We start from the raw sequence: 12,892 nt of genomic DNA on the forward strand, positions 1-12,892 counted from the left end.
TGAGTTGGCATATGTGCTTTCTGTACTTGGTAAGTATTTAATGCTGACTCATTCTCTGTGGGTGTTTTGAAACACCTTCCCGCTTCTTATTTCTTGGGATCTCTTGATGTGGGTAAACACACCTCTCTGACTGGGCTGTTGAATTCATCTCGCTCAGCCTCTAGGAATCTAGTAGTCAACTCTCCTGTGGGTGTCCCTTCAGCTCTCCAGAAATTCCCTTGGACTGGGTCTAAAACCATCCCCTGGCCAATTTGCTCATGCTTGGGAAACACTCACATGGGAGATACTCAGACATTCTTTGTCTTAAAAAAGACATAAAAGACCTCTGGGCATGAAAGACCTCTCCAAAGCATCAATCTCTTTGCTGAACTCTCAGAGCAGTTATCTGGCCACAAGCCATTGGACATTTCTCAGCACGAACTGGACAGCAACCTGCCCGGCCCCAATCAGGAGGGATACATGCCAAGCTCTCTTAGTGGCCCTGCTGACGCAGGCCTTTCCTTAGACACGAGATGGGCAAGACTCACAGCACATTGATAACTACCGCCACACATCCTATCAGAATGCTCTCTCAGCCTCTCCAACCTCTTTCATAGCCTGGGAGCCATACACTGATTTCTAGACACCTCATTCTCAGGTTCTGCTTTGGTGGTTTTGTACCTCACTTTATTATGTGGGAGGTATTGGCACTTAATACCTTAGGGTCTTAGCCAAAATGGAGATGGGAAGGGTCCCATTTTTACACTATCACACATGCTTAAAAGGAATGGTCAGGCAAGAGGGATGAGATATGGGAACATGTATATGTATAACTGATTCACTTTGTTATAAAGCAGAAACTAACACACCATTGTAAAGCAATTATACTCCAATAAAGATGTAAAAAAAAAATGGTCAGAATAAAAAAGGCCACTCATAAAACAGTCAGCAAACAGTATAGTTTTTGCACATCAAGTTCTCTTGAGAATGAAGAGCTGCTTTGCCTTTCTAAAGTTTGCATGTTTATTAGCATGGTCCTCCCTGTTCTCAAGATGCCACAGGCTGGAGAGGTAAAGGTGAGGTGCTGCCCTTAAGTGGTCTTAAGGCAGAAACACCAAGGAGTGGGTGGAGTGGAAGAATGGGAAGGACTGTAAGAGCTCGGGGAGACACTTCTCAGGGCCTCCAGGCATAAACGGTGATGAGTACTGGAGGCTTGTGTCAGTAGAAGGGTCAAGAACTACTGAATATGGATTATCTTCTTTAATGTGACCCCATTTGTACCCACAGATAATGTGTGGCTTGGAAAATGTGGGTTATGTACAAAAAGTACAAAAAAGAAAATAAAAATGACCTGTAATCCACCACCCAGCGTGTGCGTGTGTGTGTAAAATTGGTATAATATTTACTTTAATGACATATCATGAATACTTCCCTTATTTATTATCTTCCAGAACATGTTTTTAATGGCAGCCTAGTATTCAATTGCATGGCTATATAATTTAATCAATCTGATTTTGGATTTTAAGGTAGTTTCTAAGTTCTTTACTATTATATGTAACCCCATAATGAATAACTTGCAGTCTAAGGGTTTGTGCATAGTTCCATTTTTTTCTTGTGATAGGGGAATAGAAGTGGAATTACTAGCTAAATATCTAAGTATCTATTTTCATATTCCTAATATGCTTTGCCACATTTTCCTTCAGAAAAATTGTGCTTATTTAGCTCCTACCGGTAGTGTATGAGGGTGTCTGATAAAAGCCATTTTATATGAAAATTTTTGGTGGGTGAAAATTATCCAGTTATCATCCAAGTTATTACCTTGATGATCGGAATCCGGGCCAGGGCCATGCTGGGAGCGCTGACGGTTAGAAGGCCGCCCCGGGAAGGAGTCAGTGAGAACCAGCCTCCTTAGTTGTGTCGGGTGTGTGTTCTCGCTCCGTGCCAGGCGCTGAGGGCGACGGCAACGATGCAAGACACTACACTCGCCCACCAGGAAGCTCCCTCCGATTTTGCAAACTGCACACCAAACCGGGCCCAAAGACAGTTCGCCCTAAGACACTGGGTCAGGACTCTTTCCACCCCCTCCCAGGCTCAAGTTCTTCCCCATCAAAGGGTGATGCAATCTCCGTCCTGTCAGCCATTCTGGGCTGTCGTGGGACTCTAACCTGAGGGAGCTTTGTGAGCTTTTGAGCGTAGTGCACTCCTATAGAATTTTCACTCAACACAAGGAGTTCGAGGGGAGGAGGGAAAGAGAGGCAGAGCGTCCCAGCGAGACCAGAGGCCGCGGGCGGAGACGCTCAGAGCGCGCCGGGACTGGGTGACTGGGAGGCGGCTCCGCGAGGTACTTATTCTCTCCCGCCGGCGCCAGGTTAGCGGCAGCAAGAGGGAGCGGTCCGCGGCCCCGCCCACTGCGCGGCCCCCTTCCAACCACAGACCCTTCCCAGTGCCGGCCCCACACCCAAGTCACCAATCCCTCCCCAGGCCGGCCCGTCCCTTGGCAAGCCTCTCCCCAGGCGGGCCCCGCCCCCGCTCCGCCTCCGCGCTTGCCCCACACCTCAGACACCAATCCCTCCCCCGTGCCCGCCCCTCCCCCTGAGAGCCCGCCCCCGCGCCAGCCACCACCCGCCCCCGCCACCGGAAGTGCCGTCGGAGCGTTCCAGCATGGAGCGCGAGCCGAGCGCCACGGCAGCCGCCCCTGCTGCGGCCGCGCTCTTCGCCTGGGTACGTGACTCCGCCTCCGGGCCGTGGCCGCTGGGACTGAGGGGCGCACAGACGCTGGGAGCGCCCGGCCTCGGCGTGGGCGGTCCTGGGGCCAGGCAGCCGAGGTCCGAGAGGCGCTCCGGGTTGGAGGATCCTGGGCTGGGGGCTGAGGAGGAGAGGGCGGGGAGGGAAGGGTTTTCATGGGGTGACTTAAGGCTTCTGGCTGGTGGGGTCCAGACCGGAGGGGCGGCGGCGCAGTGGGAAGAACCTGCCTCCAGGACAGAGCGTCTGGGTCCGCGACAGACTTCAGGCCCGGATAGCGCCGGGAGAGGCGGAGCGGAGGGCTCTGTGGAGAGAGGATCTCCCCGTCCCAGAGCCCCGTGGGGCCACCTGTGCCCTTCACCCTCCCATTGCCAGGAGGATGAAGGCCTTTCCCCAGCCCCACCCCAGCCTGGCCGGAGCAGCCTTTGGTGTGGGGCCGGCGGTGTTGGGCCGTGCACAAGGCGGAGACCCTGCATAGTTACTGATACTCGGCTGTGACCGGGTCTTGCCTGCCCGGAGGGTGTGGGAGTCTGCGCTGGTGTCGATTTGACGGGAGCATTGAGAGACAGGGTCATCTTTATGTGTCGTGGCTGGAAGAGAGGAGAGTCTGTGCACAGGAGTGTGTGGCAGGCAGCCGACCAGATGCACGGGAACAAACATAGTCTTGTAGTTCTTCATAGCACATGCTTGTAATGAAACGTATAACTTGTTAATGTCGGTCTCCTTGGCCAGAATGTAGGCGTCATGAGGGTGGGTGCCGTGCATGTCTTGTATGGTGCCTGGCTTGTGCCTGGCACGTTGTAAGGTGCTCAGTACATATTTGTTGACTAATGGATGAATGAGTACCTGTTGTGTGCCGAGCTATGTGCTGGTCTTTTGGGAACAACAAAAGAGTGAAAGACTTCCAGCTCTCGTGTTGGGGGCGGTGGGGGGAAGAGAATAAGACCTTTACTGCTGTTACAACCAGTATGTATAGACTAATTTGCAAAATGGCGATTATCAGTACCAGGCAGCATTTATTGAGTGCAAGACTGCTGCAGACCGGCAGAAGGGAGAGCGTGGTGTGGCCCGAGGTGGTCTGGCTGTGTCTTTGGGGTGGTACTGGAGCTGGGGGTGGAATTAGGGATTGAATGTGTGCCTGGGTGGGTGCTTATCCCAGGCCAGGGACTGGGGTCTGTGTAGACAGAGGAAACATCTGACAGAAAAAGCCTTTCATATATGGCCTCGTCAGTACTGAAGCAAAAATACTGTTGAACCTAACTTCGTTGCTGTGCTTGGAGGCTTGCTGGTATTTTCTTCCTGAGGCATTATCTGTGTGGAGGGGTGTATTAGTTTGTTGGGCTGTCATAACAAAATACCACAGACTGGGAGGCTCAAACAATGGAAATTTATTTTCTCGCAGTTCTGGAGGGTAGAAGTCCAAGATCAAGGTGTCAGCAGGTTTAGTTTCATCTGGGGCCTCTTTGGCTTATAGATGGCCTCCTTCTTGCTGTGTCCTCATGTGGCTTTTTCTGTGGGTGGGAGCATTCATGTGTTTCTTCTTATAAGGATACCAGTCATATTGGATTAGGGTCCCATCCTTATGACCTCATGGAAGCTTAACTACCTTTTTAAAGGCCGTATCTCGAAAAACAGTCACAGTCTGAGGTACTGGACGTTAGGGTTTCAACAAATGAATTTCAGCAGAACACAATTCAGTTCATAACAAGGGGATTTACCTTTTTGGATATATGTGTGTGTGTGTGTGTGTGTGTGTGTGTGTGTGGGTGTGTCTTATGTCTGGAGTGTTTGTAAGGAAGGCAAATACAGCTGTAATAGATTGTATTAAAATTTCCTTTTGTTTTGCTTTATCATGGATTTAGGGCCTCTTGCTGCATTACAAAAATTTGGTGCCATTGTTTGAATCTCATAATGCTGGCTCAGCAACCTGTAGCCCTGGTAATGGGGCAGCCATGGAGATCTCATGGCTAACAGAGAAATCCTCTGCACATGCTTTCCACTTCACACCGTGCAAGTCTTTCATTTGCTCTTTCCTGAGGGACTCATAGGGTCTTACATTAATTCACTGTAAAATATATGCACACCTTCTTTGGGCCAGCACCATTTCAGGTGTGGGGGAAATAGCAGTGAGCAGAACAAAGCTCCTGCCATCATGGAGTTACTTAACTCTCTGAGCCTTAGTTTCTTCATCTATGAAATGAATGATAATGCCCCCCACCCTGTGGAATTAAAGGGGAATGCCCAGCACACAGAGAAGCACTCAGTAGTTGGTTGCTAATATTGCCCTGAGGGCCTCTGGGACCTGTGTCCCTGCATGGCTCCCTCGTCCAGCATGGAGTCCTTGCAGCCCAGATGGCTGTGGAATAGACCACAAGGGGCAGGAGTTTGTATATATGTATGCATTTTTTGGTAGTTATTATAAATCACTTTTTTTCATTCAGGTGTCTTCAAAAACAAACACATTTTAAAAATTTTACTACTCAAGAACCAACCAGCAGTTGGTGGTTGGAGAAATGATAAGGATTTCCAGAATCTTAATAAGATTTTCCCTGCAGGTCCATAATCCCTTATCTTCAATTTTGAATACAAAAAGCTCTGTAAACCCAGAACTGACCTGACATGAGGCTGTTTATAGTCTTTGCCCACTAACTATTTGTACTGTTTACTGCAGAAATAATGCTGTTTTACTTATGGGGTGCTGCTCCCAGACCTTGCAGCAGTGTATATGATTTATATACTGTATTACTTTTCTAAAGTCTATAAAATTCTGAGTCTGAAGTACATCTGGCTGCAAGGGTTCCAGATTAGGGATTCTGGACCTTTATCATATAATAACGACAACAAACATATTGCCCATCAAGGGGAAATCTGTTTCCTTAGAGGAATCTCACCACGTGAATCTTACAGTAACAAAACATTGTACTTGGAAAGGCCCTTAGAGGTTGTTGCCAACCTCTTTCACCTGTTTCAAATGAAATAACAATGGTGTGCCTTGCTTGAGGGCACAAAATCCTCAGCTAACTTTGATTCCAGAAAGTCATTGCCAGTTTTCCCAGTGAGGGTGTGGGGAGATGGGACAAGAACTAGTCCTAGCGTATTTCCCACCCACTTCGTTCCTATTTTTCTTGATTATTTCTTTCCGTGCCTTCCCTAGATAATTACCGTTTATCAGAAGGAACTCCTATGCTGTCCGCTAAAGGCAACACATGTAGGCTGGGGCATTGGAAGGGGAAGGCGAAGAGTATCTCTGGATGAGTTGTGGATGCTGAGAGCTCCTCTCACATGGAAATCGTGGTGTTCTGGGGATGGGGCCACCGTCCAAGTGTGGGTTGCGTATAACAACTTCTTAAGAAAAAGTCTATGAAATCTCATCTGTTATAAGCTCTGAGAGGAACGTGAGGGTGAGAAAGATAGGGACAGGTAAATTCAAATTGACAGTTGAGGTTCCCATAGTTTTTCGTCCTTGGCTTATTTTATCCCTAGGGTGCAAATAGCTATGGGCAACTTGGCCTTGGCCACAAGGAAGATGTGCTTTTGCCCCAGCAGCTGAGCGACTTCTGTAATCCTGGATGTGTCAAGAGGATCACGGGAGGAGGGGGTCACTCTGCTGTTGTCACAGGTAACTTCCTTCAAGAATATATTTTCTCTCATTTTCTTATTTAGACATTCTCCCCTAGGGTGTTATATTACTATCTTTCAACCTTTTGTATTTTGCAGAGGACAACTTTTTTGTGAAGGAATCACGCTACCATCAGAGAATGGCAGATTGTCAGAGCTGAAAGGATTTCAGAGATCAAGGCCACCCCTCTTTTCCCCTCGCCCGCTCTCCAAATGAGTCTCAGAGAGGAAAATTGCTTAAGGTTACAAGACAAGTAGTGGCCGAGTTGCAACATATATTACATTTTATACCATAGATTGATATTTAACTTTCATATATGAGTTAGAAGTCTTGGCAGTTAAGTCGAATATTCCTTGAGAGCAAGAATTTTATATTTTCCATAATCTTCCCTCAGAGTACCTAGGATAGTACTTAATAAGTACTACAAGCGCTATAATATTGCAAAGGAGGGCATATTGCATCCTGGTTAAGAACATGAACTCTGGAATCAAACCGTGTGGGTTTAAATCCTGGTTCTCTTAATTGTTAACTGTGTGGCCTTGGGCAGATTACTTAATTTCTCTGTGCCACAGTTGCCTCTCTGTTACATGGTGATAATAATGATGAGAAACAATGAGTTAACAGGGCTGTATTATGACTTTCATGAGTCCTTGACACGTTTGCCTTTGTGGACACCTCCTTCCATAAAGAAATATTTAAAATTATGTTTACAGCTGCACTGACATAAAGATTAATATAATCCAGGCTAGATTTAGTATTACATATTCCTATTACATATATTTTTTTATTAAAAAATTAGATTAAAACCTTTTTGTGGGCTTCTACAAGTATGGTCGGCCCCAGGCACTGTGCCTGAAGGATAAGTCAGCCCCACGCCTGAGGCCCTCAGAAGAGTACTTGGCACATTCTGCATCCTGAATAAACGTTGGCTTTTATTGTTATGGCAGATGCTCAATTTGGTAATTGATTGGCCACTGCTGTAGGACTTGGAGTTTCCATTTAGATGTTAGATTGGAGCCCCTTGGACTTGTGCCATTTGGTCCAGAACACATTAACATGCATGGCTTATTAACTTGGGTGGGAAAAAAGTTAGTTGGGTCCATGACTCCAAATAATTAATGAAATCCTTTTGCTCATCTTAGCAGTTGTAACTTCCCCTGTTCACACTACCACTAAAACCTTTATATTTTGCAGATGAAGGAAGCCTTTTTGTCTGTGGCCTGAACAAAGATGGGCAACTGGGGCTTGGTCACACCGAGGATGTCCTGTACTTTACCCCCTGCAAATCCCTCCTTGGATGTCCCATCCAACAGGTGGCCTGTGGCTGGGATTTTACCATTATACTTACAGGTGAGTGTACTCCTAGGTAAATCTTTATCACCACAAAGGCTTTGGGTGAGAAGAGCATGATGTTGGGCCCTGATTAAATGAAGTCCTCGTTGTATTTAAAAACACACACACGTGTTGTCTCTGGTTGTCAAGGAAAGTTGCAGGGTGCATTTTGCAAGGAGGGTTTTAACAGTAAAGGAGATAGGGCTGGAAAATCTGCACTGTAATTATTAGAATCTAAACAATAGCTCTCATTTACGAAGTACTTAGTGTGGGCCTGTGTCAGAGTTGTAGGGAGTCAGTAGGTAACACTGTTTCTTGCTCACATTTGGGATCAATTGTGAGACAATCACAGAGCAGTCAGACAGGTAGAGATCAAATTATCAGCTTTTTACTGATAAAGGCTAAATTGGAGGGCAAGGTTAATTGTCAGGCCAAGAGGTTCTGCTAATACTCCTCTGATCCAAACCCACTCCCCAAACTCTAGGCCTCCCCCGTAGGGGAAGCCCTTACTATGTGTCAGCCCAGAGTGCCTGAGAGGAAGGTGCCAAAGCCATACTGTCCTGTTCCTTCTCCCAAACTCACCAACTGGCTAGGTTACCCCTCCTCCCCTAGAAAGCAGTGAGAATGGGGAAGGGCAGGGAGACAGGCCTGGAGTATATTAAAATTATGGAAATTCCATCTCATGGAAATATGAAAAGTGGGAGATAAGTATCCTCCATCCCAACACTAGGCACATGGCTAAGCATTCTCCACAGCTAACTTGTCATTAATTAGGTGGTGTAGTGGATAGCCTGTGTAAAACGCTTAGCCCAGTGCCCACTGTTTTTGTTCCTAGGGGGATAGAGAAGGGCGTATGGACTGAATGTGCTGGAGCCCAGGGCCCCACTCACTCCTCTCATTCCTTTTGCTCTTCTCATCCTTCAGCATTTACCCATTTGTCACAGATGTCTTACTTCTTAGATTTGCAATTCAAGTATTTCTATTTTGCAGAAAATGGTCAAGTTCTATCATGTGGATCCAATTCCTTTGGCCAATTAGGAATTCCTCATGGGCCTCGAAGATGTGTGGTCCCCCAGGCCATTGAGGTAAGGACAGCCCCTAATATTGAGCTTGCCTGTGTACTGTGAAAGTGTCTCCAGGTATCAGTTATCCCTCCCTGGACTAAAAGACTGGCTGGGCCCCTGAAAACCCATGGGGTAGTTAGAATTTAAGTTGAAAAACTCAGGTTCTCCTGGGAAAAATTAGGTTGGAGGGATGGATATTGTGAGTGAAAAGCCTCTGTTAGCTCTCATACATGTTATAATTTTTTGTGAAATAAAACAATAAAAGTAATATATCTTATAATGACATTAATGACATTTTACAGTTCTAAAAGTCATCATAGTGGAAACTGTGTTAGAAACAGGTCCAGTGGGAATTGACTCGCCTAAAGACACTAAGTGAGGCAGATGGCATAGGCCCACACTGTCCAGTGGGAATGTCATGTGAGCCACATATGTAACTTAAAAGTGTCTAGCAGTGCCATTTAAAAAAGTAAAAAAAAAGGTGAAATTAATTTTTAAAATAACAGCTTTATTGAGATATAAGTCGTATACCATAAAATTTACCCTTTAAAAATGTATGTTTCAGTGGTTTTTAGTATACTCACAGAGATGTGCAGCTACCACCATCATCTAATTTTAGACCATTTTCATTATCACAAAAGAAACTGCGTACCCAATAGCAGTTAACTCCCATTTTCCCCTCCCACCAGCCCCTGATGACTGCTAATCTGTATCTGTGGATTTGCCTATTCTGGGCATTTCACATAAATGGAATCATACAATATGTAGCCTTTTGTGGATGGCTTCTTTTACTTCACATGATGTTTTTAAGTTTCACCCAAGTCATGGTATGACATGGTAAAATTAATTTTAACAACTTTTAAACTACTATAATGTAGCCAAACTATTATTATTTCATTTTATATGTCATCAATATAAAACTTTATTAATGAGATATTTTATATTCTTTCATTTATATGTAGACTTTTTTCTGGTGTACATGTTTTACTTAGAGTATATCTCAATTCAGTCTAGTCACATTTCAAGTGTTCAACAGCCATGTGTAGTTAGAGGCTACCATATTGGACAGCACAAGTGTAAGATAGGACGCCTGGTTTTAGTTCAGAGCTCTTTTCACTGCATCATACTTAAAATGTACACATTTTTGTGAAGATTATATTGTAAGCGAACTTTTAGAGGAATTATGCTGGAATCTAAAATGAGTTTCACCACCTAAGCTGCTCCACTCATATCTAATTTCCTTAAACAGTGACTAAGAGTGGGAGATCTGTTTTCACTGGAGAGAGCTTAGGTCTGCTCCTACCACTTTGCTGAATTCTAATTGCTGGTATTGTGGGGTATTATTTGGGGTCATGGTTTGGGCTGTTCTAACAAAAATATTATAGACTGGATGGCTTAAACAGCAAACATTTAATTTTCACAGCTCCAGAGGGTGGGAAGTCCAAAATCAAGGCACTGGCATTTTTGGTATTTGGTGAGGGCTCACTTTCTGGTTCATAGACAACCATCTTTTTTCTGTGTCCTTACATGCCACCAGAAGGGGAAAGGCGCTCTCTGGGGTCTCTTTTATAAGGGCATTAATCCCATTCATAAGGGCTCTGCTCTCATGACCTACTCACCTTCCAAAGGACCCACCTCCAAATACTATTATGTGTTGGGGATTAGGTCTCAACATGCATTTCCTAAGAACACAGACACTGAGTCTGTAGCACATGGTATGCATGGAAGTCTAGACTCTGTAGTCCCTGTTGTAAGAAGTGCTACAGCTTCTAGTTGCAAATAGGTAGCTTTTTAAGAACACTATGTATAAGTTATAATTAATTTAGCTTAAGTCACATGGTTAAAGAAGACAGAGAGGAGCAATGGTTAAATATGTTGGATGACAGAATCAGAAGGTAAAAACATTTTGACGCACTGTATCTTATAGAACAATGGGAGGAATGTGCCAAAGTGAAGTATAAGAGAAATTCATTCATTTATTTAATAGCAACTATTGTGTGTAGGTGCTGTATTTAGGCAGGGGGGACAAAGGTGAGTAAGACCCAATCCTAGCGTTCGAGGGCCTGTAGTTTAGTAGTACATGTTAGATACAGAAGTACCTAGATGCATTACCATGTTAGAACTATGATAGATGCATGTATAGCCTCGAAAGAGAGTACTGGACTCTTTTTAGGGGAAGGTGGGGTGAGAACAGACTTACGCTGAATCTTGAAAGTTGAGTAGAAATTTCCCTGGCTTGGGATAGAAGGATGTGCAGAGTAGGTACAAAAGAAGCACATTACAAACAGAAGGAACTTTGTGAACTAGGGTGTAGAGCATAAAACAGGAGGGCTTGGGATACTGCAAGCAGTTTAGTATGATTGGAATATAAGGAAGTGGTAGAAGTGTCAGTAGGGATCGGGCAGGCAGGGAGGTAGTGTCTCTAACAGTGAGTTAGAGAGGGGCCTCATGGGATAGTGTGGGGGGTGGATTGAAGGAAGATTACTCAGAAAACTCTTGCTAATAATCCAGATGAGAAATGATCCTGCCCCAAATGAAAGCAGCAGTAGTGGGGATGGAGAAGAAGGAATTGAGGTAAGTTGGTTTGAAGAGAGTGACTCCGTATGTAAAGCCCTTCAGTTAGCTTTGAAAAGGAAAAAAAAAAATTTAAGGGTGGTATATTCAAATTGTATGAGCAGTAAGATTTGGTCTTCCACAAAGCTAATGTGATTGTGGGCTGAATTGATAGAAATATAGTCTCCAGAAGAAGGGAGGCCAGAGCTCTGTCCTTCTTTGTGCTGGTCACACTGCATCTAGGATGTTGTGTCCTGGTGTGGGTTTGGTTCTTAGGCCCTGGGCACTGAGGTGAATAAGACTCAGACCCTGCCCTTGAGGACTCTAAAGTTTAGAAAGACACTGTGGATCTGTAAATAAGCAAATATGGTAAGGTCCCATAGGGGCTGTGATTGGTGCATATACAGTCCCTTAAGAGAGAGAGAGACTGAGTAACCAGAGCATAGAGGAGAGAAACCAAGAGGGGGAGGGAATTTGAAACTAGGTGATGGCTGATGGAATAGGGGATGTTTTTCCTAAAGAAGAGATGTGTATTAGTTATCTATAGCTGTGTAATAAGTTACCCTAAAATTCAGCAGCTTAAAGCAACAAGCATTTATTATCTCACAGTTTTGGAGGGTCAGAATCTGGGAACAGCTTAGCTGGTCTCATGACTTTGCAGTCGAGATGTCAGCCAGGCTACATGAGGTCTGCTGGAGGCTCAACTGGGCTGGTTCCACTTCCACGCTCTCTAATGGACAGGAGGCTTTAGTTCCTTGCCATATGGGCCTCTCTATAAGACTGTTTAGACATGGTGTCTGACTTCCCCGAAGAGTGATGAGAGAGAGAGAGAGAGAGAGAGGGAGGGAGGGAGGGAGGCAGGCTGGTCAAACAAGAAGCCTCAATGCCTTTCATCAGCTAGTCTTGGAGCCACTTATCACTTCCTTATCCTATTCATTAGAAGCAAGTCACTAAGTCCAGCCCACAGTGAAAGGGAGGGGAATTAAGCTGCACATCTTGAAGGGCGAAGTCTTAAAGAATTTGGGAACCACAAGGTGTCTTAGGACATGACAACTGTCTTCAAATGTTTGGGAAGCCTTGTCAGAAGCAGTAGGCAGATAGGTTTGGTTCCACCCAAGGAGACAGATGGAACCGTGCAAAGATGAGCAGGCACCTGGGGAGGTGGTGAGCCCATGTCACTGGAAGTAGGTATTTGACAGGGGTTGTATGACCACTTGGTGGGGTGTTGTAGACAGGTTTCTAGCATTGAATGGGGATTAGACTAGATCAGAGGTCAGCACACTAGAACCCTTGGTAAATAAAGTTTTATTGGAACACAGCCATGCCCATTCATGTATTTATTGTGTATGTTGCGTTTATGTTACAATGGCAGAGTTGAGTAGTGTGACAGAAACCATGTGGCCTGCAAAATCTAAAATATTTACTATCAGGCCCTTTACAGAAAATGTTTGCTAACCCCTGGACTGGATGACCTTGCAGGTGCCTCCTAGCCCTGAGTGACATTGTAATATGGTATTTTAAAAAGATTTTGCCTTTTAGGGATACATACAGAGGCGTTTATGAGTGGAAATGTTGGGAATTGGGAGCTCCAAACCAATCAGAC

General features: G+C 45.1%; 1 protein-coding gene across 13 annotated transcripts in view; it reads left to right on the top strand.

Annotated features, from left to right (window-relative positions):
- Positions 1-2,606: 2,606 nt before the first annotated feature.
- The window catches only part of SERGEF (secretion regulating guanine nucleotide exchange factor), a 237,165-nt gene continuing 226,879 nt past the window's right edge, over positions 2,607-12,892 (top strand). For 12 of the 13 annotated variants that reach the window (XR_010946121.1, XR_010946119.1, XR_010946120.1 and 9 more), the window contains exons 1-4: positions 2,607-2,700; positions 6,205-6,340; positions 7,535-7,690; positions 8,663-8,757. Coding sequence is in view for 10 of the 13 variants with exons in the window: in XM_067749711.1 (XP_067605812.1) it covers positions 2,641-2,700; positions 6,205-6,340; positions 7,535-7,690; positions 8,663-8,757 (447 nt within the window). In the remaining 3 variants the exon portion in view is untranslated. The remainder of the gene's footprint in view (positions 2,701-6,204; positions 6,341-7,534; positions 7,691-8,662; positions 8,758-12,892) is intronic. The other variant, XM_067749709.1, reaches the window with a different exon arrangement.

Source organism: Pseudorca crassidens, chromosome 9 (assembly GCF_039906515.1).
Source record: "Pseudorca crassidens isolate mPseCra1 chromosome 9, mPseCra1.hap1, whole genome shotgun sequence".
Lineage (NCBI taxonomy): Eukaryota > Metazoa > Chordata > Mammalia > Artiodactyla > Delphinidae > Pseudorca > Pseudorca crassidens.